The sequence below is a fragment of the Capronia coronata genome, assembly GCF_000585585.1.
Source record: "Capronia coronata CBS 617.96 chromosome Unknown acBCG-supercont1.11, whole genome shotgun sequence".
NCBI classification, from domain to species: Eukaryota; Fungi; Ascomycota; class Eurotiomycetes; order Chaetothyriales; family Herpotrichiellaceae; genus Capronia; species Capronia coronata.
The window spans coordinates 494658-522217 of NW_006912903.1; the positions used below are offsets into that span (position 1 = coordinate 494658).

A 27560-nucleotide genomic window follows, 5' to 3' on the forward strand; every position below is an offset into this window, starting at 1 on the left:
GGGACGACGAAACGATGGAGGGCTTCTGTGAGCTGATCTGACCTACTAGAGCTGAGTCGATCTGAGCCAGGTCATGGGAGAAGGTAGGTGGCGCGGTTAACTTTATGACCTGGGCTGTGTTTTGTACGTTTTCAGATCTCAGATCTTAGAAAAAAGGGGAACAGGGAACATGAGGAGAGCCAACAACCCCTACCTAGGTAGGTATCTTAGGTATCTTAGGTATCCTGGGTATCCTGGGTATCATGGGTAAGTTACTAGTAGGGAGAGTCGGAGTTCAAAATGAAAAGGGGGTATTGATTCACTTTGAAACTCCGTGTGATGGGCCGAACAACCGCGACCAAAACTGCCTGCGATCGTAACTTGGTTGTTTGCTTGCTCGGTTAGCACTGTGGCGCGGTAGATTGTAGATGGTACATGTAAGTGATAGGTGGTAGTTTGCAGAAGGTAAGTCCTGTTGGGCGAGGAAGAAAAGAAAGAACAGTACCTAGGTCTAGAATGGGTGTTTGGTGATAACGTCTACATGTTTTGTTTTGGCTAATATGTACGTATACCATCAATACTATATATACACAGGTCTGCATCTTTCGATTGTCTTCTCCCGACCATGTTTGTACAGGTAGGGGTAGGGTATGCAACAGAGAGGTAGTGGGTAACAGGTGTGGTATATAGTACAGAAGAGTTTTCCAGACCCTGGGTCCAATTCCTCTCATAAGAGAGGCTGGCACATGGACTCGTTCGATGACAAGGAAACCGAGAGAGATAAAGAGGACCGGATCCATTATTAGATCTCCATGGAGATCCAGTCACATCAGTTCTTTCTCTCGTGGTCTCGTTGCGAAGCGCACACTTTCAAGGCTGATCCGAAGCCAACCTGTTCCAGACATACTGGTATGTGCCGAGGAAGATGGCGCCGCCCGTGCTGATCCATCCGATCCGCGGCACAATCCCACGAAACAAGCCAGAGGGGCCCTCTGTCCTCACAATATCCTGGAAGACCTTGAGAGGGCCTGCTCTGGTGGTCGTGGGAGTTGTGGTTGCGGTTGTGGTTGTCGTTGACCCTGTCCCCGACCCTGAGCTTGTGGTTGTCGACGGACTGGTCTCCTTTCGCGCAAGCATGATCCTCGTCTTCAACACATCTAACGGCGTCGTCAACCCGGCAGCAACCGCGCCAGCCATGCTACCGAAGGCCGCGCTCTCCGTGGCCGTAACCAGGCCCTCCTGCCGGCCCGTCTCTCGATGCTGTCTGGCGGAATACGAGGCCTTGAAGGACTCCCACAGACTGAACTGGACGATTGTGAAGGGGATTTCGCGCATGATTGTGACCCCACCACCTCGGTAGAGTTCGCGCACCATGGTCGCGGTCCCGTCTGTCTTGCGTAGGGCGAGGATATCTTGGAACGCGAGAAGCGAAGATCCTCCAAACAGACCGGCTTGGGCGCGTTGTTTGACGACCTCGGTCGGCACGCGGATGGCGCATGCGGCAATCTCGCCGAGCGAGGACGCCAGCATGTGTGCGTACGTCGGTGTCCGTGGTGGCGAAGACGAGGAGGAGGAGGAGGAGGAGGAGGAGAGTGAGTGATTCGTTTCCGTCAGCGACCGTTTCACTCCGTCGTAGACGAGGAAGAAGAAGGCCGCGGACGGCATCGACCCGAGCATCGCGGACGGCAGGCCGGCGTACATGCTCCGCAGGGTGCCGCGGAGGGTGTGGCGTGGGAGGAGATTCTTGGGTAGATGGCCATGACTATTGCTGCTGCTGCTGAGCAGGTTAGATTGCAGGCGTGTCTTGATTGTGTCGAGTGGATAGAGGGAGAAATCCACGGTCAGTCCGGCAATTGCGCCGGCCTAGATGTAAGACACAGAAAATGTTAGAGGCGTTTTTCTAGGGGTATGCAAGAGAGAGCAACAGAGGTAATGGGAGATGAATGTCACTGGGAGAGATGTTACGGACAATCAACGACCTCGTCCATAAGGAACCCACGAGTGATTGGGTTCCTGTAGCTTCGGACAGCGCTACATCTTGCTCGGTCATGCCTGGATTGAGGCGACGCCTTTGCCGAGCTTGGCCTCTCCCTTCTTCCCTCCTCTAAAAGAGTAGGCTTGCGCTGTTCGCGGTTGGCGAGTATTTGATTCTAGACGGCTGGTATTGTGGAAGGTAATGAATTCAATGGAGCAAAAGCATGAAGGTTGAATAATAAATTTGTATGACATCAACTCTGGCCGTCTCCGAAGTCGGCACAGGGGATAGATCTCTCAGCCCTGCTACAACAACTAGACATCTACAGAATACCAGTTCGAAGGCACATCTCGTCCCACCGTCTCAAGGGTGTTCTTGTTCCAACAAACGAATGCACTAGATATTGACGACATTTCCCAATGGTCGAGCCACCACAAATAGCTTTCTCTGGGCGCTCTCAACGGATGCAATCAAAGTGGCCGTCGAAGGATGCAGGGGAATCGCCCCATGCCAGGACTTTGTTACAATATTGGATGGCTTTGCAGTAGCCACAGCCCGTCAAGGTCTTCGCAGGAAAAGAATAGGTCGGACCGCAAGAACCTAGAAAATACTGTGAGAATGAATTCTATCGGGCCAACTTGTGAGCAAGTGTGGAGGGAAAGCATGCAACATTGATAAGTCGATTATGTGCCCTAGAAGTCAAGGTATAAGTGGACCTGGAAAACACTTTCACTGGCCTGGAAGCACATATCCTCTGTCCAGTCCACCTCCTAGGTCGGGTCGTTGTGGCAGGCCATGGTCGGCATGGGATGGATACCATAGTCTGTGAGGCCTGAGGGTGGCTTCAGAAGAGGCAATACAGGTCTGCAATATCTGGCTGGATATGGTCAAGCAAGCCACTGTGTTCCAGTGGAAGTGCAACAGCATATGATGTCTCGTAGAAAGAACAGTACAATTGAAGAGCGCAGTTTGAGGAAGAAGCAGACAATAGATTGTTGCCTGGCAACGGGGCGTGTGGGGTGCAACCCTCCGCATCTGGCAGGCGCAACAATCGCCCGCGAAAACGGCGGCGCATTTGTCCTCCACACGCTGATTAAACCACTGCATGAGCCTCTGAGGGAGAAACAATACAATCGCTACCACGCGTCGAACAAGACACCGACCACCACTTTTAATGTCCTTGCACCCTTCACATCATCCATAAGCGAGCCCCTCGCCCGTGGCCATGTTTAGATACAGCATCGCTTTCTTGTATGTCATACCATTATCGTGTTGAGTTGTCACATCACTACAATTCCTCAATCAACTCAGTGGGCGCGCCTCTTGCGGCGGCCGATTATCTTACATATTGTTTTGGTGACTCTGGTCACTTTCCCTGATACTAGTATCCCGCCCATAGTCGCTCTATCCTCACCGGTGGCTCTTCCGACACTTCCTCACCATGGAACCATGGCTAGATTCTCTCTCGGAAGACTGGAAGTCAGAACACCAATCGTCCTCTCCCGCACCCTTGCGCTCGAGCAGTCGCCAAGATGGCAGCATCTCCCTGTCTCGCTCCCAAAGTCGCATTCCACACCTGGCAAAGAACATGCGCAAAGACTCTTCTACCGGGAGCTTCCTCAGACATAGGTCTAGTAGAGGACAAGCACGTGCGAACGGCGATTCCATCCTCCGAGAACGCAGCGCATCAAGCCTCAACACTCCAGGGCAGTCAGCATCGCACAAACACACGAGTCTGCCCCGCCGTCCTTCAAGTCCCTTTTCAGATTCGCAAAACTCGGTTCAACATTATAGCGTGCATGAACAACCGGCCGTGGATGAGACACCTGAATGGAAGAGAAGGCTCGCCAAGGGTGAAGATGTAGGCAGCGACGGCTTCGATCTCTTCTCTCCGTCGAAATTGGAAGGCATCTTCAAGAAACCAACATCGTCCAAACTGCCAAGCGAGGACGAAGTGGAACAACCCGATGGCGATTCAAATGTGTGGAAACCTTTCACCCTGCCAGTCTCCAATTCCTTCTCAGATCAATACAACAGCATCCGACAGACCAGAAGTCTCCCCAACCTGGAGGTATTAGAAGAGGTGAACGAGGAGGACGAGCTATCTCTGGACGAACCATCGGCTCTCTCTTCAGATCCTGCTCATAATGGTTCAGTGAGAGGCATCGTCAGGCAACGAGTCCAATCTCTTGAGCGGGCTGGCGCGACCCTCTCTGTTCGATCATCTCCAGCAGGCTCTCGGGATCCGCGCGAAAGGGGCGAAGAGAATGTCCAAGACCCTCGCTGGAGGACGGTCAGTGGCCAGGAAGAGCTCAAGAATGAGCTTATTAGCCCCGTCACGGTGTCAAAGCAGAACTCCATACGTGCCACGGTTCTTCGTAATTCTCTCGAGGCCAACGTACAGCCCCTCGACCACAGATTCAGGAAGACCACGCCAGGCACTATAGAGCGCCCGACATCGAGCGCGAGCGATCGAGACATCAGCTATGAACACGGATCCAAAACTCAGACCATTGTCAATGATGAGCCACTGCCGGACTTGACCTCCCAGTCACTGCCAGATGACTTGTCCATGGGAACCCAGGACTTCATGTCGCATGGTGGCTTCATCAACTCGAGACGTGGTGGGCGATCGAATGAAGCTTCATTTCTGCGAAAGTCCCTCAGCATATCGCAAGACCACTCACAAATCGAGTCAAATTCGCGGCCTATCTTCCAATTTCACAGTTCACCTCCCCAGTCTTCTCGCCTATACGATGAAAGTATCGAAGAGAGCAAGACTAGCGCCAGTGCTCCGACCACTCCACAAGACACAAGCGTGGTGCATCACACCGAGTCTTCCAGCAAACCCGCCTCGTCTGGAAGTCCACTCAAGCTTTTCGGGAATCGCGACACCTACACAAACAACAAGTTGATGCGAATACTCAGCCATTTCGAAGAGCCCGCCGACCAATCCGAGAACGCAGACGATGACAACGTACCGCGAGACCAGCAGGAGAATGCGCATCGCATGAGCCAATTCGGCAGAGGAGAGCTTGACAGTTTTGGGTTTGCTCAAGATATCCCCAAGCCCTCGCCTGTTGGTACGGCTCTGGTCAGATCGGATGAGAGGATTTTCAAGCCGGTCACCATCAACGCTGGCAAGAATGTAGACCCGCCGAACGAGGCTGCGAGGTCAGGGACAGCCTTCGAACATGGACAGAGACAAGAGCAATTTGCAACCGCTGGAGTTGTATCCGAGAAGGATAGAACGACAAAAAGACGCAAGACGCTTGTCAAGGACAAGGTCAGCGTCGAGGGCCACGAGCTGGAATTCAAGATCAGCCAGTTGGACGAAACAGCCACCCTTGCTGGGAGGAAACGTAAAGACGCCAGACCCGGCGACGACGGTACATTGGCTGACCCTGAGGTCCTTGCTTCCCGGAGTCTGCTGAAACCCAAGTTGTCGAGAAGAGAATCCGTCGATCAAGCTCCGTCAGACGGGCAGGATGATTCGAGCGTGAGAAATGTCGTGTCAGAAAATCCTGGCGAAGGTCTTACGGAGGCCCTAGCTGCAGAACTGGCCTCTTTCGCCCAGGAGGCTGCGCATATCAACGACGACTCTCGCAAACCATCGCTTGCCACAAAAGACTATATGGAAGAAGCAAACAAGGTCATGCAGTTCATTCGTGCTCGAGGAAAGCCGATGCCCGCCCTGCCTGATATCAGCGAGCCTGGAAATACATCCGAGCTCAATCCAGATGCCATTCTGGACCTGGACGTCGATTTGGACTCAACAAAGGACGATTTTTCAAGACCGCCGTCCCGAGAGTGCGGTTCGAAACCATTGCCAGACCGTCGTCATGCTCGACATGACTCCCGAACTGCGAGCTACCTCCGACAATACCAAGATCAAGATGATATGGACGTGCTGACAAGCACATCGGTTTTTGGAACTTTGGCTGCTAATGTTGCTGAGCAAGGTCAACAGCAAGCACCAGCGCATGATCTTGATGACTCTCAAGAGAGCAGTCCTCCAAACATGCGCATACTGAACCATTCGGACACGATGAGAAAACGCAAATATTCCACGTCCACCGTGGATGCGGCTCAGGACTTTACCTTGAATCAACCTTTACACAGCCAGCACTCTGCAGGCAGTTCGACGCAACGTACATTCCCTACCAGCTCGTCCACTTCTGGTCACAAGGGGGTCATCGCCTGTGGGACCGTATCCATCCCGGATCACGTTGGCTTGATGACCTTTGATCACGAAAAGAAGATGTGGGTCAAGAAAATGGCATCCAAGGATGATGCTCGGCCATTCAGCCGAGTCGAACGGACTGAAGACGATCCTTTCGGAGACATACCTGATCTGAGCATCGATGAGCAACAGGAGATAGAGAGGGCGCGTCAAGCAGAATCATCCGGGAAAGAAAATGCGCCCACTGCGGTTGAGAACGATAGAGAGGCTCAGACACCAGCTTCCCGACAACCCCTAGCAGAGATGAACTCTGAGGCCGTCGAAGAGAGAGATCAAAGAGAACATGAGCCGGAGGATGATGAGGATGACGAGCATGTGAACCAAAGCTCTCTTCGCTCAAAAGCTTCCGAGCACGAGGCAAAGCTTCACGATGGTGTTGCGTCAAGGCCTCCTGGTGAGCTCAAAGAAGGTCGGAAGCAGGCCAGAGTTGTGACCATTGCCTTCTCGTCGCCGGTGGTCTCGGCTGTCAATTATGCCAAGATGTCGGAGGCCGACTTTGATGATCTACCTCGTGAAGATGATCTTCCACTTGATGACTCCGAGATAGACTTGTATGAGGAAGTCGTCGACAGAAGATCGCGACGGAGCCAGCCGGCCGAGAACATGACAGAGTCGTCGCCAAAGAAAGGCCAGGATGCGTTCGGCGAACACAAATTGACCGTCGCGTTCCAGCCTCGGACAATATCGCCAATAGCAGAGGGTGATGAAGAACACATTGATGGGCAGATGAGCGTGGCCCGGGTCCAACCGTCTACCGAATTGACTCCAGCAGCGCCGAGGACGGTTTCGAAACGTCAAAAGGCCACAACCAAGGCCTCTAGCATTCTCTGCCTGACTCCGCTTTCTGAATTCTCGGTCCATCAAGTCGACAGTGCCAAACATCCGGATCAGAGCTACGTGGAGGAGAGGCAACATCCGAATGCACTTCGACAAGCTCATGGCTCACTGGCTTTGGCGGTGGATGAGCTGGTCAAAGCCATCACGGACGCGGTGCCCGATGTACTGTATTGGGAACAACTTCGGCGGCTGACCATTCAAAAAGGGGGCCTTTCTTCCGTCCACGGTCTAAAGGAGTATTGTCCCACATTGGAAGAGCTCTTGGTATGCGACAACCAACTTACACAAGTTGGCGGTCTGCCGGAAACTCTCCGTGACCTCGACATCCACAGCAACATGCTCAATGACTTGACCTCGTGGGGTCATCTACACAATCTCCAGTATCTCGATGTTTCTGGGAACCAGCTTGAGGGTCTGGAAGGATTCAGCTCGTTGGTCCACCTGCGAAGCCTGAAGGCCAGCAACAACCACATCAACAATATCGATGGGATTTTGGATCTCAACGGTCTTCTGGAGCTCCAGCTTGGTGGAAACGAGCTTGTGACTGTTGACTTCGAGGGATCAGAGCTTAGTCGATTGAGGTCACTCGACTTGAGTCGCAACCAGCTCATTGCGGTACACAATCTTCACAGTCTTCCCCAGCTGGAAGAGTTGAATCTCTCGCACAATCTGCTGGAGGATTTCGCGCCATCAGACAGAGATCACAGGCTGGCGATACGCGATCTTCGATTGTCTCATAACCAGCTTGTTACGATGGAGCTGAAGTCCATGCCCTTGATCCAACGATTGGATCTAGACGGCAACAGCGTCACAGATATTCGGGGACTGTCCCAGGCCTACCATCTTGAAGTATTGTCATTGAGAGAGCAACGGGACTCGTCCCACATCATCGACCTGGTCCTTTCGACCCCGAACGAATGCCGCGAGATACGGCTATCCTCGAACCAGACCGAAGACGGGACGTTCAAGCTCCCACCCTCGCCGCAGAACAATTTGCGCGAACTCGAGATCGCGGCATGCGGCATCTCCGAGCTTCCCGCCGGAGTCGGAGCCTATTTCCCCAACTGTCGGTCCTTGAACGCCAACTTCAACGCCATCAACGACATCGCCCCGCTGCGCAAGATGGTCCGGCTGAAGTCGTTGCTGCTCGCGAAAAACCGCATCAAGAAACTCCGCCGGACCTGTCTGGTGTTGGCGCGGTTGGAGGCGGTTCAGCAGGTCGATCTCCGGGACAATCCTTTGACAGTTGGCTTCTACAGTCCTGTTGGGTTTTCCGACAACGTCGGCACCGGTGCAGAAGCTGCAAAGGAACAAGGGCGTTGTTGTTTGCCCGAGGCACGATATTATCTGCCTCCAGGCTCGCCCGTGGAGGATGTCACGTGGATGAAAGTGCTCGACGAAATGACTGGCCTGCGAAGACGGACTATCGAGCTGTTATTGGCTGACCATTGCAAGAACCTGGTTCAGCTCGATGGTCTGGAGCTGTCTCGCGAAAGGGTTGGCAATCGTGATGGCGTTTGGAGTCGGTTGACTGCTCAGGGCGTGCTGAAGAAACCGGCACCAACACCACTACCAGCACCACCCATGTCCACTGCAGCGGAGGAGCAAGCGGAAGAACAAGAATTAGAAGAAGAAGAATTCACCCAGACTACCAATGATGGAAGGTCTCTTCGGGAGTCTTCGATGAATCATCGTCATGGCTGTGGTCATGGTCTTGATGATGGAAATGAAGAAGCATATGAAGATGAAGACGGCGATGGCGATGCAGATGGACAATGAGGATCTGTCTCTCGGTGTCTTATGTTTCGGTTCAGTTTGGCAAGATGACGAAGGAAAAATTAATAATGGAAGGCTGTAATTGAATGACTTGGAAAAAGGGACAGACAGGACTGGCCAAAAAGGGGCGTTAATCGTTTTTGGGTTCCGAGGTTGATTGTATGTATCATTATCATATTGGTCAATGCCCTGGATGGTGCATGAGACGTACAATTCAATTCTGTCTGTCTCTCAGTGAAGTCGAATAAATCAAGTCAAGTCGACTCAGCCTTGTTTGTGTTTTGTTTCTTCCGTATGTGTCTGCTCCACGATGATGGTTGGCTGCAATACTCTCCTCGTGCCTATGGTGGTCGGGACAGACAGCTCTCTAAACGCGTCTGCCTCAAATAGAGACGGCTCAAGGCTTTTAAAAGCTGTTGAAAGCTGTTGCAGGCCAAGGTAGGCTCTCTTGTCCGACCCATGGACCAGAATACTTGCAACGGGGTACAGCAATAGTGCGTACTATGTAGTTAGTAGCCAGGCGAAAAGAGCCGGTATATGGCTTCTTGTGAGGTTGCCAAGGGTTAGGTGATTACTACAGCCTACACTCAGGGTACTTAGTAGGTATAAGGATGGGGGTCTTCAGGGCAAATTGGACGAGAAGAGAAGAGAAGAGAAGGAGAAAAGAAAAAGACCTATGTTCATATGAGGAAAGCCCGTTGCAAAGCACCTAAGACTGGTACAGCTCGGTGGGTTTGGGTTTAAAGACATGCCAAAAAAAAAGGGGCCAAAAAGAAAGTCACTTGGAGGATTTAAACCTTCTGGAGGGTGAATCATCTTGATAGATGGTCCATATGGGGGTCGAACCCATGACCTTGGCGTTATTAGCACCACCTATGTGTCTTGTTAGAGTTGTGATTGACCATTGTAGGTGTTGTGTATGCTTACGCTCTAACCAACTATTCAGAATTAGTATCTTGCTGTGAATGTGTGAGAGCCAGTGTGAACCAACCTGAGCTAACAGACCCAACTTTGGGATTGTGATTGTTGTCAAAATTTTCCTACTTTTAGATTATCAAGAGATTGATTAGGTGCCAAGACTTGGCTGGTGGAGGTGCGGAACTTGCAACGCTAAAAGGTATCCCTAGCAATACAACCTCTCCCTAGCACTCCCATATTATTTTAAGATGGTGGTATTAGTAGTAGTACGTACTACCAGTAGTATGGCCATACTCCAATCGCTATGCTGGCCTGACATTATTTCCCAATTCAATTGTTCACGTTTGTCTACAGGTAGCTTAAGCAGACGTCTGTCAGCAATCTGGACCACAGGGCTTGTGATGTTACCCTTTGGTCCAATGCTCGTCGTCCAAGACATACAGCCACGCCTTGGTATTCTAGGACACGGTGACCTACGGCCTGCCCTGCCCCGCCAGCCGTTCGCATTCCAGTCGAAGACGGTCGAGAATGACAATGAGAATGAGAATGAGAATGAATCCCACGCACGGACAATTAGGTAGCTTCGAGGGTGTCAAGAGGTGATCTATCCAACCATGCACAGCACTCGTCCTTGACCGGCCTTGGTGACACGGTGTCGGGTGCCTCGAGAAGGCGAACGTGTCCATTGCTCGCGAATGTTGGGGGCAGTGGGAGAATTGAGGCAGGGGAAAGACAAGGCTGGAGAACCGGCAACGGTGAGTGGATTGTACTGATCATAGTATATATACCTAGGTATATATATCTCACTGGTGAGTCTGGATGATCGGCGCGAATTGGAACATAAACCAACAAGACTACGACTTCGAGGTACTCTTCTCTATTACAATTGTCGTTGCTGTTCGATTCATACCCACGTTTACATTCGTGTTCGTGGACCAAGTTGCCGATACTCAGACTGTCTGCTGTGGGAAATCTGAGTGATTGACAACCGACAACGATCTTGACCGGCTGCTATACGGCTACTTGAATACTGCTCCTTTTAGCTACTGGGACTTGCCCAAAGCATTTCTCCACTCAACATGATCCCCATCCTTGGGTTGCCCCTGGGACTCTTGGTCTCCTGTGTCTACGCATCTCCCATCGCAATCGCACAACCTCAAGCTGTCACGGCGTCACTAGCACCGTCCAACCGTCCAAGGTCAGGATGTACAGGATCGTATGCCGGCATTTTCGGCATAGCGGTGATGAACATTTCCATCTCCATCTCCACTCCTCTTCCTTCAGCATCAGACTCTGGAATCGTCGATCGGGACGAGAAGAGACGAGACGTTGCATACCTTCAGAGGAGACAGGATGGTCAGGAGTCGGCATTATCGTCAAGGTAAGCTAAGCACTCAATGGCTGTGATTGAAGTTGCAAGTCACAAGATATGGCCTCTTCAGAGTTTCTAACAACTCTATCACAGTTCCATTTCGGCACCTCCACCGATAACAACAGTCTTCACCATGGCGGAAGTCTCTCAGATCGGAGACGGCCAGATCCAGGGCGGGATGCACACGATCACCATGACCATGACCATGACGCCCGTGTCGCAGATTGGTGACGGACAGATCCAGAATCCAGCCGAGACAACAACCACAACCACAACAGACTTATCCACCGTCTCGCCGCCACCGGGATCTTTATCGGCACCTTCTACTCCTTCGAGAGGTCCTGCTGCCACACGGAAACCTCCAACAGTCATCGAGCAAGCATGCGGCTTTGAAACGAGGCCAAGCATACCCTTTACATTTACTTTCCCATCAATCCCAAGCCCCAGCACGAGTGAGTCTCCAACAACATCACCGACAACGTCAATGAGTGATTCTTCAATGCCAACCCCAACTACATCCCCCAACACGAATCCAAACGTCAACTCATCTTCAGGATCAACCTCGACCTCTAACAAACTACCCTTTGTCTCCTGCCTCACAAACTCCACCCTCCGCCTCGCCCTGACCGACGGCACTCTTCTCGACTCGCGCAACCGAACCGGCTACATCGCATCGAACTACCAATTCCAATTCGACGGCCCACCACAGTCCGGCGCCCTCTACACCACGGGATGGAGTATCTGTCCTAGCGGTCCCGACTCTGAGGGGTCGACTCGGTCGTCGTCGTCGTCGCTTCCCACTCTCGCATTAGGCGGAAACACCACGTTCTGGCAATGTCTGAGCGGTGACTTTTACAATCTGTACACGGAGAACTGGGCGGCGCAGTGTAGTCCTGTGGAATTGAGGATTGTATCGTTGGTTGAGTGTTAAATCTAACTTACAACTGAGTGTAAATTTTGTTGATGCTTGTCGCTTGATTATTGATGATTGATGATTGCTGGACTGAGCGCCAGGCTACGGTGAATGGCTCATATAAGGCATTTACTTGACTGGGATTATAGTGGAAAAGAAAGCAGGGCAGAAAAGGAGAAAGGTGCTGAGAAGGACTTCAGGGGAGGTAAGTGGTATTGTGATGGGAGTTTGAAACTCGAATGTTGGGTTTATAAGGTAAGTAAATAGCATGAGCATTGCATAGTAGCCAGTAATAGAAGTATAGTCCTGTTTTCTTATCATGAGGATTGTCCCCTGGGATGACTTTTAGAATAGAATATTGCAATCCTCGGCCGACGCCTAACCAGGAGAACAGTGCAAGCTGGGGAGCTCGCTTGAGTCTTGACGGAGTTTGACCAGGATACCGTGAGGGCTGCAGGAAAGATTGTTTGGTTCGAGTTTGAAATAGCATAAAGAAGAAGAAGCAGAAGAAGCAGAAGAAGCAGAAGAAGCAGAAGAAGCAGAAGAAGAGAGGGACAGCGATGTGTCTAGGTTTGATACGTAGATCTACTAATAGAGAGTATGGTGTGCCACTCATTACTCAACTGCCAACCTGCTTGACTGCCATGTACCATACATGCATGCTGCGGCGAGAATACTATGGTATGACAGCCTCGTTCCGACGAACATCAAGGCCACTACGTATGAGGCTTCACAGTGCTCTGGAGAGCATTCGTTGGTTCCATCGCAGGTAGAGTGAGGTTGACCGGTAGCTCGCTGTCCTTTGTATTCTCGGTGAACTGTCCGACTGGAACACATCCGTAGTAGTGGCTGTACAGGTCGGATAGATATTCAAGTAGGTGTGCGTCTGTTCTGTGGTGCTGGCAGTGGCAAATCCTTTTCAAGTTCTACCAAAGCAAAGACTGACATTGTGCGGCTAATCATTCCCATGATCATAATGTTCGAATCCTCTTGACCCTCTCCTCCACAGAAACCCCCTTCCCACTGAAGAAAGGTTGACGAGGGACGCGAACAGACAGCGATGTCTGCAGATGGAAGAACTGCCGAAGGGATATTGCCGGCTCACTTGAGTTCCATCCGTGATTCGCGGTTCTCAATGGCGCTATTGCAATTGAGGACTGCTGAGCCGTGAAGGTGAAGGTGAAGGAGCTGCCATCAGTTTTCAAGACTCTTAGATTCGGGAACAGTTGTGCTTCAGTCCATGAAAGCCTTGCAAGGTACATGTAGAACAGGCCCTCTCGGATATCTTGACACCAGCACATTCCTTCATCCGTGTCGTCGGGTGTCATCGACGTTCCGGCTTCGGAGTTTCCAAGATCAGCATGCCCTTGGGTTGAAAGCCATCTACGGCCAGGTGCAAGCGAGGTCGATGGGAAGGTGGACTGACCGAAAGAGATCTCGGGGTGCCGAACGATTTATTGGTGCCGTCTGGGTTGGCAAGTAAACCCTGCGGTGAACGCCCTGATGGCTCAACTCACTCATCAACAGCGCTGGGGTCTTGGTTCTTCTTTGGACGACCTCTCTTCTTCGGTGTAGCAGTTCCTGTTCCCTGAGCCGGGGCTCCTGAAGCTCCAACGGTGGCTACCGAGGAAGTAGCCGCGGGTTCCTCTTTGATAGATACTCGGTTGACATTGTCGGCTTCCGTCATTGTGACATCCTCATCAGGCTCGCTCTCCGAAGCCTCCGGTGTACTCAGATCACTGTCTGAACTCATGTCGGGCAGTGTACCATGTCCGGCCTGCGTACCACCTGTGGCATCCTTCTGGCGCTGGCGCTTTTCTTCTTCCGCCTTCTTCCTCCTGGCCCGTTCTCTTTCTCGGCCGCGCAGTTTAGCCAAAAGTCCTTTCTTGCCGTCCTCTCTCGGCGCACTCATCCGATCAAGCCAGTCGCCGTTGCTGAGCAGGCTGCGTAATCGGACACTCGTCTGAGCCGTATTATCGGGCAGTTGCAGATGGGTTGTGAAGACGGTTTGCGAGTCCGACTCATCCTCATCAACCCAGTCGTGGTGGTCCCAATCCTCCATCTGAATGTCGCGCAACAATCTTGCATTCTCATTGAGACCACGGTCTTTGGCATCGTCCTTGTTGTCTTTGATCTTGATCTCGATGGCTTTGGACTCGACTTTGGGAGGGGGAGCCTCCAACCCTGGTTTCTGCTTGGCTGGCCCAGTCCCATTGGCCGCTTGAAGTCTTTTCTGGGCGAGCTCATCCTCTGCGTCAATGTGATGAAACTGAGGGCGCATCTGCACCACGGCATCCACGTGCGAGAGGTGGAGTTGCTTCTTTTTGAAAGAACCGACAAGATATATGGGATCGCGCGGACTTGGAGCGACGATCTTCCCACCCAATGTCTGAGTGGTCAGATATTGGACGGGGTTGTTGAGCTGGTCGTGCATGGGAATGTCCCTGAACTTCAACTGTGTTGACCCAGCTGAGAACCCCCCGGCCAGACCGTGTGAACCGCCAGCCTGCAGAGTCCGGCTCTCGGCCACGCCTTTCCCGAACTTTTCGCCAGCGTGCTCATTATAGTGTTCTTGCGTCAGGATGGGCACGTCAACCTCTAGGAACCCCGAGTTTGGCTTGAGCCGGAGAGAAGTGGGAGCCTGCGATCGTGCGGCATTGTATGGTTTCGAGTAGGGTCTATGTGATGGGTATTGCAGAACATATAGTCTCGAGGCCGCTTCTTTGGCAGTTGGGGATAATGGCTTGGTGAGGTAAACATCGTAGGAAGCAATGACAGGGTCATCTTGGTCGGCCATGGCTGAGGGCTGAGGGTCAATCTGGTCGGCTTTCGAGGTCAGCAAAATGTTTTTTGGAGCGTGGAAATTTCGCGCCAGTACGTTCTGACAGGGCGGTTCGAGCGGTAGAGTGCTCGCTGGATTTTGAGAAACCGAGAGAGAGCCAGGCAATAAGTACAGCCTCTTGGATCGGCTGGGGGATGTTGTTGTTAGATGGTTCTGCCGTGTAAATGCTCCCTGGTGAGAAAAGTGCTAACAATTATCTTGAGGCAAAGAGTTTCACTGCGGAGAAGCGATTTGAGCTCCGCATGACGCAGCCTTGAAGTTGGGTCAGTTTACGGCGTGTTCCACAGTAGAAGCATGTCCAGCATCCCAACGACCTCACTACTAGGGGCTGAGGAGGCTCCCTAAGCCATTGGAATGGGGATCAGCAGGATGTGAGTGAGCCTATAAGCCCCCTAGCCCCATAGCCAAAGGTCCCTAGGCGCAGTGTGCGTGAACCCCGAACACTGCAGCAGCCACAAGCCACCCGACTTCATCCCTCACCCGTCACCGTCACCGTCACTGTGACCATCATCGTTGTCGTTGTCTCAGCAGTGAAACAGGTACCAATAGTACAACATGCTGCGATCACTCCTCTCATCTTCCGGCTCGACGCCTTCCTCTCTACTACCCACAGAAGGCTGAGGCTACTACCACTCACCTGAACCCTTGTCGGTGCTTCTTAATGTCAGACCGCCAGACCCGTCCTACTTATTTCCAAGTCAACTGCATGCCAACCTTCCACAGCGTTCGAGCACCCGAGTTGTGCTGACTTCTAGAACAGCCTGAGCGTTACTTTCACGTGGTCGTTCTCGCCATGATGCTTCTGTGTGTGCAATGGTTTCAAGAGGCTAGCTTCGGTCAAGATGACGACCGTCAGCATAGTCGATTCACAGTCTGATGCACTTGTGCAGCCCTGATACCGGATGCGCGCTGGTCAGGAAACGGACCTAGAAGACCAGATGTGACAACTACCTACGAAATACCGGCTGTCCAGTAAGAACAGGACAGGTCGGTTGGAACTGGAAGCAATCACCATTTGTTCCTCCATAGGAGCACGGCCTGCGGTTCAGTGCTGCAATATCCCGACAACCGTCGTCCTTGATTCATGGCAAATGCCACAGTTGAGCGATTGTCAGTCTCAGCACCTTACATGCAGTGGACGCCTGTGTTTGCTACATCTTGTGTTGATGTCACCTCGACTCTCTACCTGAGGTTGCACACATCTGGCTGTTTGAGGTGTTCCCTTCAACATTCTCTCCGCCAGCGGTCTCCCCCACACGTGAAGCCTTTTCGATTGAAGAATAGTCATTGCTCAATGATTGTGGTAGGATGTTGTGCCTTGCTTGGTACAAGGATTGGATCGACCTCTCATGGCTTCAACCACGACGGCTCCATGCAACCCGAACCCAGCTATTGCAATCAGCTTGTGTCTCCCTGCAGTTGCCCTTTGCCTGCCCACACTCGTCGGCGGTCTGCCCAGAAGTTACAGGTAGTACGACACATGCAGCAACCAGGCAGTCTTGATGTTGCTCGGTCTTGCACTTTACAAATGCTCAAGCCGCCATGCGCTGGCTTCCTCGTCTCCTTTGAAACTCTACGTTGATATCCCATATTTGCCATTCACTGCCCAGCGTGTTCAATGTTTGCTGCTCGAAAGCGCACGTTGTGGTACTACTTGTGGCTCATCATCTTCATTCCTTCTGTGTCGTTGCTAACCTTGCAGCAAAGTTACTCTTTCCCTTTACATCCAGGTTGGCTTCACTATATTCAGTCAGCCAGCACACTACTTCGAAGAGCGGTTCGGCCGTTCGATTTGACTGGTGGTAGCTCTATTGAACCGCGTTCAGAGCATCTTCCCCGCTGCTTTTTGCTACGAAGCGTGGAAACATTCAATCATCACCAGAAAGCGTCATCGATGTCCGATGGGCTGCCAAAGAGGTGACATGTTGCTGCTGCAGCACCAACAACCAGAGCAAAATCTGCAAAACGACACAGGAGAGAGTTCGGTTGACGGAGGTGAGGAGCAACGCCCGCAATGTCTGCCGGAAGGAGAGGAGACGCCCATTCCGGACGGAATTTCATCTTCTGCGGAGTATGCGGTGGACTACACAAACGACCGATTGGCACCTGTCGACATGAACTACGCTCAAAACAACCTTAAAGTTCCAGATGTTGGCCATGCCGACACACTGGACACGGGTGGCAGTGCGGGAATGCAGCCCGAAACAACCACGCAAATTGCTCCAATGATTCTGCCGGACCTCGACATCACTGACGAAGCTTATGCCGAAAGCACCAGTACCAGCTATGTCACCTCGATCGCTTCGGAGATCTCAAGAGGGATCCTGGAGAACGAACGATTGTACCCACAGTATGGCCAGCACAGCTATGGGATGCCCATCGATGAAGCCGAAATGGACCGAATGGATCTGCAGCACCGCAAGTATGAGATGGTCCTCGGTGACAGGCATTTCCTGGCGCCTATCGGCGACCAACCCCAGCGTATTCTTGATCTTGCCACGGGGACGGGTATCTGGGCGCTCGACGTGGCCGATATGTACCCCTGCGCACAGGTCCTAGGAGTTGACATTGCACCGATCCAGCCCAAGTGGGTGGCCCCCAACTGCCAGTTTGAAATCGACGACATCGAGGACAGCTGGACCTACAGAAAAGAGAGTTTTGATTTGATTCACTTGCGGGATCCCCTTTATGTGGTCAGAGACTGGCCGAAACTGATGCGACAGGCGTACGAGCACACCAAACCTGGGGGTTGGTGTGAGCTAGCTTCGGTCTACCCGCTCGCCATGTGCGACGACGGATCGATGCCGGAAGATTCAATGTTCAAATTCATTTGTGATCGGTTCATCGAGGCCTCATACGGATTGGGAGCTCCTTTGGACTGCTGTCTTCGCTTTGCCGAGTATCTTCGCAATGCTGGCTATGTGGATGTGATGCAGCACATTTTCAAGGTGCCCTCTTCTCCCTGGCCCAAGGATCGACGCATGAAGAGGATCGGGGCACTGGAGTTGACCAATTTGGTTGCGGGAGCGTCAGCTTTTGGGCTGAGGGTCTTTTCTCATGCCTATGGCTGGACGCGTGAGGAGACGGAGCTGGCCATGGTTGGGTTTCGACAAGATGTCAAGAACCGCAACTACCATCAATATGTGCAATAGTGAGTATTGCCTTGCGAAAGGAGAAACGTATGTGCTAACCAGGACCAGTTATGTGGTGTACGGACGGAAGCCAGGACGGGAGGAGATGTAGAGCGGTCACTGCACAGCTGTGAAGAGGTAATGGGCAGTGAAGGGGATGGTATTCCCGAGTCCTTGCTCATGGATCTCAGTCTTTCTGTGTCCTTGTTGATCAGTGTCAGGGGCTATGAAGTCGAACTACGTACGTACCTACTATCATAAATCGTGAGACCACGTGACCGAACAGTAGCATGTCTTTTGATCCACCGTAGTCCTTGTGTTCCACCGTATACCCCTTCTAGCAGTGGTTAATTGTTTAGCAGAGCTCTCAGTTGACTAATTAATTAATTTCCTCTCCACTGCAGCCTCGAACACTGGCAGCCCCGATGTCGCCATCGCCCAACGACCAATGAACGAATCGCCAGTCCAAATGACGAGCTCGTATTTACCGACTACCGGGCGACTACCGTAAAAAATTGCACGCAAAAGTCACCGACGACGAGGCACGAGCGCCGCAGGAAGGGAACGATGCTAACAAATGACGGGCGGAGTAGCCATGCAGTAATATTTGGGGTATTAACTACCATTATTACCACTACACAATTCATCGCCTGGGACTTTTTCTACAGTCTTTCTCTCACACCCTCCGATTTCTTTATACGCTCTGCTCTCTCCTCTCTGGGGTTCTGTATAGCCTTCAGAAATCCTTCCACAGAGACATGGGAACGGTAGCGAGCCCCGCAGAGGCTGGTACGTGGAAACATCGAATCGATGCACTCCGCATCTTCTTCTTGGACCCTGTATACTGACTGTGCCTCTACAGTTGCGAGAATCGCCTACCTCGCCAGCGATGTCATTCTCTCCGTTCAGCCGTCGCTGAGCACCGATTCAGAGTTCTCACATCATTTATCTCGATTTTCTGCCAACAACGCAAAAAGTTTCGTGTCTCAGGCTCTTCCAGAAGTCATCCCAGTTCGCCAAAATGCGGACCCTCTCCTTTCAGCATATACGCCTCTCCAGGCCGGCAAACTTGTCTCCGTAACGACGCCATCTTCCATCCTCCTAAACTCGATTCCTCACCTCTATAAACTTGCCCAATATCCCGTGGTGCTGCACGTGGCGCTCGCGTCTCCCAACTCAGACTTCTCCGAAATCAGCGCCATCCGACAGTGCGGGTTTGCCTTTCTGCAGTCGGAAACCCTTCAAGAGGCGCAGGACATTGCCTTGACCGCCCATGCGTTGGCAGTCAAGAGTGGGAAAGGTGTCATCCATTTTTATGATCCGAGCAATTCTGTACAAGATGTCCCCATCCCGGTCGAGAGCCGGGAGCTGGTCCAGACTCTTATTGGAACGGGGGTGGGCTCACGACCATCGTACACAAGCACCGATGATCTGACGTTGTATGCCAACAATGGAAGGACTGCAACCGTGACTGAGCTCGGTTTACCGGAGGTCACCTCTCAACCAGCATCGTCCGGGGTGACCAGGGAGCTTTTGTCGCCTGTTGGGCCCGCGCCTTCCACGAACGGCACAACCGATGTTTCTTCAGTGCCATCATCGAGAAGGGACAGTTCTTCGGACGGCGCTGCTCCATCTTCCATAGCGACCACAGTCGAGACTCCAATTGCTCGTCCCGTGTCCGCGACCGACATTTTCACCTATGTTAGCGATATTTGGGCCAGCATTTCCAGGGCCACTGGTCGCAAGTATTCAGCCATTGAGTATTCTGGTCCGCCAGATGCCGAGGCTGCGATTTTCATCTTTGGCTCAACGGGGGTTTTCGTGGACGTCCTTGACTCCGATGACTGTCCCGCCGACTTGACCAGTGTTGGCCTGATCACAGCTCGATTATACCGCCCTTGGTTGGGCAGTGCGGTCCTGCTGGATTCTATTCCACGATCGATCAAGAAGATTGCGGTTTTGGAGCAAATCAGGCGGAAGACCACCAGATGGGGACCTTCCTTCCTTGATTTGCTGTCCAGTTTGAGTCCCGGTGCTGGTGGCCAACCTGCAATTTCCTTGGTGCAATACAGATTGGGACAGATTGACCAAGCCACAGCTCTACAAGCATTGCGAGGGATATTCCAGAATCTCGCTCCGCCGTCGACCCCCAGGAAACACTCCCGGCGCCGTGGCCATTCGCAGGTCACTGTTCTTTCCATCCAAAATCTGAGCATTGGCAAGGAGCTGGAACCGGCAGTTGACCCTTTCACGCCTGAGCAGCCCGAGCTAGAGAATGCCTATCTCAAGATTCTGGATCAATTATTCAGCAACAGACTGTACATTGCGAACCAGCTGAAGGAGAAGAATGCCGGTGTATCAGCAACGGTTGCGGCTTCGCCTGAGTATGGGTTTGGATCACTTCTTGCACGAATTGAGAGACGTCAACAATTCGTGAAGGAAGCAGAGACGGCTGCACGTAGCAACGAATTCATCACAGAGTCACCCAAACAGTGGCTGTCAAGATGGGCGTTGAACGCTGATGACACCATCAAGGCGAACGACTACGCACCGGAAGTGATTGCTCGCTTGTCCACGGATGGTTCAAGGATATCCACTCGGCTGCTCGACAACAAGGCTTTCTTCTTCAAAGAGTCTCACTGGCTCATTGGGTCCGATGCATGGGCGTACGACCTGGGCAATTCCGGAGTCCATCATGTCCTGGCTTCGGGCGCAAACGTCAACATGCTGATCATCGACTCCGAGCCGTATTCGGAACGAACAGCTGCCGACTCTATGCGACGCAAGAAGGACATCGGTCTCTATGCCATGAACTTTGGGAATGCTTATGTTGCCTCTGTTGCGGTGTACAGTTCCTACACCCAAGTGCTACAGGCCATGATTGAAGCCGAGAAATTCAATGGTCCGTCAGTCATACTGGCCTACCTACCCTACCACAAGGAAACCGATTCTCCATTGACTGTCTTGCAAGAAACCAAGAAGGCTGTGGACATGGGTTATTGGCCCCTTTACCGCTGGGATCCCTCAAACGATGACAAGGACGAGCCTACCTTCTCGCTGGATTCCGAACGAATCAAGCGCGAATTGGAAGAGTTCCTCCGACGAGACAATCAATTGACCCAATTGATGAATCGTCATCCCCGATTTGCCGCCAGCTTGTCCGAGTCTTATGGCTCAGAAGTGCGCAAACTGCAGAAGCGCAAGGCCAAGGATGCATATGAGCAGATGTTGGAGGGCTTGTACGGAGCTCCGTTGACCATCTTGTTTGCTTCAGACAACGGCAATGGCGAGAGCTTGGCCAAGAGATTGGGCAACCGAGGCAAGGCCCGAGGACTCAAGACTATGGTCATGGCGATGGACGACTATCCTTTGGAAGACCTTCCCAATGAAGAGAATATCGTACTGATTACGAGCACGGCTGGTCAAGGAGAGTTCCCACAGAATGGTCGTACCTTCTGGGAGGGGATCAAGGACGCGGCTGACCTTGATCTTTCCAACATTCATTACTCGGTCTTTGGATTGGGTGACAGCCACTACTGGCCTCGCAAGGAGGACAAGATCTTTTACAACAAGCCGGCAAAGGATCTCGATGCGCGTTTGCAGTTCCTGGGAGGCAAGCAGTTGACTGCAGTTGGCTTGGGTGACGATCAAGATCCTGATTCCTACCAGACCGGCTATCAAGAATGGGAACCGCGGCTGTGGCAGGTCTTGAACGTGGACAAAGTCGAAGGTGTCCCGGAAGAACCTCCGCCATTGACGAATGAGGACATGAAGATCGCCTCGAACTATCTCCGGGGCACCATTGCCGAGGGATTGGCCGACACGTCGACTGGTGCCATCTCCGCGTCCGACCAACAACTCACCAAATTCCATGGTACTTACATGCAAGACGACCGTGATCTGCGAGACGAGCGTAAAGCCCAAGGACTTGAACCGGCGTATTCGTTCATGATTCGATGTCGACTGGCGGGAGGTGTTGCTACGCCTTCCCAATGGTTGCAGATGGATGAGATTGCCTCGGCTCATGGTAACGAGACAATGAAGTTGACCACGAGACAGACGTTCCAGTTCCATGGTGTCATCAAATCTAAACTCCGACCTGCCATGCGAGCCATCAACAAGGCTCTTATGACAACTCTTGCAGCTTGTGGCGACGTCAACCGAAATGTCATGTGCTCCAGCTTGCCGACCATGTCTGGGTACCACAAAGAAGTCCATGCCATCTCACAGAGAATCTCCGACCATCTGCTCCCAGCTACCACAGCTTACCACGAGATTTGGTTAAAGGATGATACGACCGGTGAGAAGACTCAAGTGGCCGGTGATGCTGTGCAGGACTATGAACCACTCTATGGGCCAACCTATCTCCCGCGCAAGTTCAAGATCACGATTGCCATTCCACCACACAACGACACCGATGTCTACGCCCATGACGTCGGTTTGATCGCCATTCGATCCAAGGACAACGCCCATCTTGAGGGCTTCAACGTTCTTGCCGGAGGTGGTATGGGTGTGACACACAACAACAAGAAGACTTATCCTCGAACGGGTTATATGTTGGGGTATGTACCTGCGGACCAGGTCCATCTTGTGTGTGAGAAGATCATGCTCGTTCAACGTGACAACGGCGACAGGAAGAACCGTAAGCATGCTCGACTAAAGTATACCATGGACGACATGGGCAACGAAGTCTTCAAGTCAAAGGTGGAGGAGCTTCTTGCTCCCCTCAATATCAAATTCGACACACCTCGGCCCTTCAAATTCCAATCCAACGTCGACACCTTCGGTTGGCAGAAAGATGAGAAGGGGTTGAACCACTTCACATTCTTTATTGAGAATGGTCGTATCGAAGACACGGCCGACTTCCCCATGCGTACGGGACTTCGGGAGGTTGCCAAGGTTCACAAAGGCGAATTCCGTCTGACCGGTAACCAGCATCTCATTCTGTCCAATGTCACGGACAAAGACAAGCCGGCGCTTGTTGAGCTGATGAAGAAGTACAAGCTGGACAACACGCATTTCTCTGCTCTTCGATTGTCTAGTTCCGCCTGTGTTGCTTTCCCCACCTGCGGCCTCGCCATGGCCGAGTCAGAACGATATCTGCCCGTACTCATCACCAAGCTTGAAAACTGCTTGGAGCAGAACGGCCTTGCACAGGACAGCATCGTCATGCGCATGACAGGTTGTCCCAATGGTTGTGCCCGACCCTGGCTGGCTGAGGTGGCCTTCGTCGGCAAGGCTTACGGTGCGTACAACATGTACCTGGGTGGAGGGTACCACGGACAGCGCTTGAACAAGCTGTACCGCAGCAGTATCAAGGAAGAGGAGATCTTGGAGATCATGACCGGCTTGTTGGCCAGATATGCCAAGGAGAGGAACTCGGGCGAACACTTTGGCGATTGGACCATCCGAGCTGGTGTCATCAATGAAACGACCGAAGGCAAGTATTTCCATGAAGGCACCGCCGAGGATGAGAGTGATGGTGAATAAGTGAAAAACCGACTTTAAAAACCACCTTTCGTCAGCCAAATGGACTATCAAAAGGGTTGTTTAATTGATTCTGCTGGGAGTTCGCCTTGGATGTATGTTGGCATCTCGGGATATCACAATATAATTGCGCTCTCCTCTAGTATGTGAAGCAAGGCTGCGTGGTATAGCATAGCATAGCATGGCATAGCATGGCATTGTCTGGTTCAGACGTGGATATTGAAGATGAATGTCAATATTTCTACTCTCCTATTTTATGTCAGTTGTTCTGTATCTGTATCTGTCTTGGGAATTAACCCGGCCATATTACCCCTTTCTTCCCTTGCAGTCTAGTTCTGCGTCCTGTCCTGGTCATTTCTTTTCGACTCGTGTCGAAGTCTCGTTCTTGTTCTCGTTCCCGTTGTTCTCAGCCTTTCGTCCATCCCTAGTTTCTCGGCCCATCGACTCCACACCACTCGTATCCCTGATCGATAACCCGCCATGGCGAAAGAGATCGTAACCGAGGAGTGTTGAATGTCGAAGAGTGAGGTGCGAACTGGCAATCCCTCAAAACGAGATACATGATATGATGGTTTCTCGTGTCCTGGATCCCGCAGGTGACTGAGAAGAGTGATAATAAGGAGATGTTGATGTCCATGCTTGGAATTTCAAATCATCGATCTCCGCCGATTCATTTCCTTTCGTTGTTCTATTTCTTCTCAAACGCCATGACTGCATATCGGAACGTCCCGTTCGCATATCCTCTCCGCATGGCGCGGAAGGCTTGTAAGAAGGCGAGACCGTCGCGGCCTTGAGAGATGGCGAATGCCCATAGTGAAGGGGAGGAGATTAGGGTCCAGGAAATATCCCTAGGACATGGGAATAGTTGGATTAGTTTTTTTCTTTTGGGTATGGTATTGAGGTTTGTGGTAGGAGTGGTAGGAGTGGTAGTGAGAATTCTTGTGTTGACGCTGATCCGAACATGTCAAGGATGGACAGGAGGAGACTCAGATCCTTAGAGAAAAGAAGGCCTCGGATAGGCTAGAGACACCTCAGATAGATTGCAAGTGGTTTGCGACTCACCAAGTCTTAGCAACCTCTTGACTGATATCTTTCGGAGGATGTATCGCCTTCAACCCAGCCGCCTCAGCCATCGCCACGTATTCAGCCTGCGTGCACAGCGGGGGTAACAGCATCCCATCCTCGATCGGCTTGATGTCAGTCTCGACTTGTTGGTCTGTTAGCTGTTCGGCGCGAAACCAGTCGGCTATGACGAGTTTGCTGGATGGTTTATTGGAGCTGGTGTCAGCCTTGTCGTCTCCTCCTCGCAACACTCGAGCCGCGTTACGGAAGAACAGCAGTTTATCAGGGAAATGGCTCAACGCCTCGGAAATCCAGACACAGTCGAAGCTGGACGGCGGGAATGCAGATTCCATCTTTTCGGCGTCGAGTTCGATGTATTTGACTTTACCGCCGCGATGGCCGATCGGGGTGAAGCCATCGGTGTCAGTGTCAGTGCTGGTAGTAGTGTGTTCGTCTTGAGTTGCATTGCTGGCGGTGGAGGTACCCAGTCTGGCCACTTCTTCTCTAGTCAGCCGCTGGGCGATCTGCACTTGTCGTCCGCTGATCGTGATTCCGGTGACGGTGCATCCGTGTTCAACGGCCAAATGGCGCGTTGTGCCGCCAATGCCGCAGCCGACGTCGAGCACTGTGGAGCCGGGTGCGAGGCTGGAGATGTCGAGGAGCAGGTTGATCAGATTGGTCTGGCCTGTTTCCTTGGTGTCTGTGGGCGAGAGGAAGTAGGCGTGATGGATGTGTTGGCCCCTATAGGAGAAAGGGAGAGAAAGAGTGAGATATGAGATAGATAAGATTGACAAGATGGTGTGAGGTGTCTAGACCAGATATATTGGAGGGTAAGGTAGGTATGGTGTATGATCAAGAGATATCCTGGTAGATAGGTTCATGGGTGGTTATGGTAGGTATAGATAACGATAGGCAGGTGGGCAATAGTAGATACTGGGTGGTTGGAAGTGTGAGATAAGGCATATATGGAAGTTCTTTACCAGAGTGAATAGTAATAGTCCGAGGCGAGCTCGTAGTGATGTCGTATGCGTTCCTTCAAGGTCGTGACAGATGAATGCGGTTCGTAGGTCGGAACCTCGTACTTGTCCCCAATGTGAGTGTCAGACTCGGATACAGAAATGTCCGATCCCACTACTGGAAGGCTTGATGTTGAGGCCGAGGCCTGTGCCGGTGCCGGTTCAGCTGATGGGGTTGGATCAGGCTCACCCATCTTGTAGGAGCAGTAGGAGCAGTAGGCGCAGTAGGAGGGAGGTGGTAGACAAGATCAAGTCTGGGGTCGGCCAGGGACAAAGGGTTGTTGATAGACTCACTCGGCAACAAACCACGGACAACTAGAGTTTCAGAGTATCTTGCTTGTACCTTGCTTGTACCTGAGACCCTGAGGTCATTACTGGAGAGAAGTTACAAGGTTACAAGATGTTGGGACAGAGTAGTTCAGTAGTTTCGTGCTTAGCCCCCTAAACCCCAGCCTAACACGTGACCACGCGTCATGACAGCCAAGTCACATGACTAAAACTCAGCCTTGGCATGTCTCGTTTCTGATTGGACCATTTCATGTTGAATCAACCTTCGATGAATGCCTGTCTCATCTCATCTCATCTCATCTCATCTCCTCTCAATCGTTCTTCATACTTCAACTCACCGGTCGGTCGGTCAATCGTACAATCCCCAGCTGCAGCCTGGACAGAAAGAAGACTTGTGGTCGGTTGAGTGGAGGTGGAGCTGCACTCAACCAAACATCATCGTCCCCAGCCACGATCGTCATACATGATGATTAATTGACATGTGCTCTCTTTCCTCTCTCTATCTCTCTATCTCTCTATCTCCCCACCTGTGCAACCGTCGGAAGTTCTAGTATCCAGCCTGAGATACTCTGGTATACGACCATGACATGACCTACGATTTACGATATTGAAGAGCGAGACACAGACTCACTCACTCACTCACGTGCTTTTGCCTGTTGCCTTATCTGCATTTGATCCGGATCCAGCAATTCAAGCGGTGTATAGTGTGGTCAGACATACTAGTACGTACACTGTACTGCAGTGGGCTGATCCCCGGATCGTCTTTACCTCCAGACCAGACCCACGTCTTGACGATTTTTACTTCTTTTTCCAAAAGAACATTTATCAAATCCACCTACCTACCCACCGAGGATCCATCTCGTATAACCCCACGATAATGCCCTCTGCCACACTCAAGCAACGACAAACCACCGACACCCTCTCCGATGGTGTTCCCTCATATGCCCCCAGCACAAATCCCCCCACCCAAACCCAACAATCACAACTGACCGCCCTACAACAACACGTGCTCTTCTGGGACCGAGACAACGACGGCATCATCTACCCGTGGGACGTGTACAACGGCTTCCGCGATCTGGGCTTCAACGTCGTCTTCTCCCTCGGCTCGTTACTGATCCCGCTGTTCTTCTCCTACCCGACCACCCTCGGGCACAGCTGGCTGCCGGATCCGTGGTTCCGCATTTTCCTCGGCAGTCTGCAGAAGGCCAAGCATGGCTCCGACACGAGCGTGTTTGACGTCGACGGCCATTTCCACGCCGACAGGTTCGACGCCATGTTTGACCGCTGGGACTCTTCTAGGACGGGAGCACTGAGTGCGGACGACATGTGGGCTATGTGGAAGAAGAACCGCTGTGCCGCGGATCCGGCTGGCTGGAGTTTCGCGTTTATGGAACTGTGGACCACCTGGTTACTGCTCCAGGAGGACGGGCGGGTGGGGAAGGACGATCTGCGAGCTTGTTACGATGGTACGCTCTTTTGGAATATTAGTGAGAGGAACGGGAATGCAAAGGGACAGGAGGCCTGGCACAAGGGCTACGGTGTGGGGGATTTCTTCGATGGAGTGTGGAAAGGAAGGACCTGGAGGAACTGGGAGCTGAAACAAAATTAGTTCATGTTTACGCCGCATCTGGCTCTTGTTTCTTGTTTCTTGTTTCTTGTTTCTTCTTTTTGCTTTCTCACATCTGGATCATTAGAGACTGTTCGATGAATGCTCAGCTTGG

At 52.1% G+C, this 27560-nt stretch overlaps 8 protein-coding genes across 8 annotated transcripts; 5 read left to right on the forward strand and 3 right to left on the reverse strand.

Moving 5' to 3' along the window:
• Positions 1 to 849: 849 nt before the first annotated feature.
• A1O1_08959 (uncharacterized protein) lies at positions 850 to 2029 on the reverse strand (the record flags this gene model as incomplete). The annotated part of the gene is made up of 2 exons (XM_007729816.1): positions 850 to 1842; positions 1949 to 2029. The coding sequence occupies 2 exons, from the start codon at positions 2027 to 2029 to the stop codon at positions 850 to 852; spliced, it is 1074 nt and encodes a 357-aa protein (XP_007728006.1).
• A 1366-nt stretch (positions 2030 to 3395) lies between these two features.
• A1O1_08960 (uncharacterized protein) lies at positions 3396 to 8813 on the forward strand (the record flags this gene model as incomplete). The annotated part of the gene is made up of 1 exon (XM_007729817.1): positions 3396 to 8813. The coding sequence occupies one exon, from the start codon at positions 3396 to 3398 to the stop codon at positions 8811 to 8813; it is 5418 nt and encodes a 1805-aa protein (XP_007728007.1).
• Positions 8814 to 11233: 2420 nt separating this feature from the next.
• Positions 11234 to 12031, forward strand: A1O1_08961 (uncharacterized protein; the record flags this gene model as incomplete). Its single annotated transcript, XM_007729818.1, has 1 exon — positions 11234 to 12031. One exon carries the CDS (start codon positions 11234 to 11236, stop codon positions 12029 to 12031), a length of 798 nt encoding a protein of 265 aa, XP_007728008.1.
• Positions 12032 to 13526: 1495 nt separating this feature from the next.
• Positions 13527 to 14810, reverse strand: A1O1_08962 (uncharacterized protein; the record flags this gene model as incomplete). Its single annotated transcript, XM_007729819.1, has 1 exon — positions 13527 to 14810. The coding sequence occupies one exon, from the start codon at positions 14808 to 14810 to the stop codon at positions 13527 to 13529; it is 1284 nt and encodes a 427-aa protein (XP_007728009.1).
• Positions 14811 to 16777: 1967 nt separating this feature from the next.
• Positions 16778 to 18007, forward strand: A1O1_08963 (uncharacterized protein; the record flags this gene model as incomplete). The annotated part of the gene is made up of 1 exon (XM_007729820.1): positions 16778 to 18007. The coding sequence occupies one exon, from the start codon at positions 16778 to 16780 to the stop codon at positions 18005 to 18007; it is 1230 nt and encodes a 409-aa protein (XP_007728010.1).
• A 737-nt stretch (positions 18008 to 18744) lies between these two features.
• A1O1_08964 (sulfite reductase (ferredoxin)) lies at positions 18745 to 23476 on the forward strand (the record flags this gene model as incomplete). Its single annotated transcript, XM_007729821.1, has 2 exons — positions 18745 to 18775; positions 18849 to 23476. 2 exons carry the CDS (start codon positions 18745 to 18747, stop codon positions 23474 to 23476), a joined length of 4659 nt encoding a protein of 1552 aa, XP_007728011.1.
• Positions 23477 to 24161: 685 nt separating this feature from the next.
• A1O1_08965 (uncharacterized protein) lies at positions 24162 to 25745 on the reverse strand (the record flags this gene model as incomplete). Its single annotated transcript, XM_007729822.1, has 3 exons — positions 24162 to 24321; positions 24536 to 25276; positions 25516 to 25745. The coding sequence occupies 3 exons, from the start codon at positions 25743 to 25745 to the stop codon at positions 24162 to 24164; spliced, it is 1131 nt and encodes a 376-aa protein (XP_007728012.1).
• A 971-nt stretch (positions 25746 to 26716) lies between these two features.
• A1O1_08966 (uncharacterized protein) lies at positions 26717 to 27448 on the forward strand (the record flags this gene model as incomplete). Its single annotated transcript, XM_007729823.1, has 1 exon — positions 26717 to 27448. The coding sequence occupies one exon, from the start codon at positions 26717 to 26719 to the stop codon at positions 27446 to 27448; it is 732 nt and encodes a 243-aa protein (XP_007728013.1).
• Between the last annotated feature and the right edge of the window lie 112 nt (positions 27449 to 27560).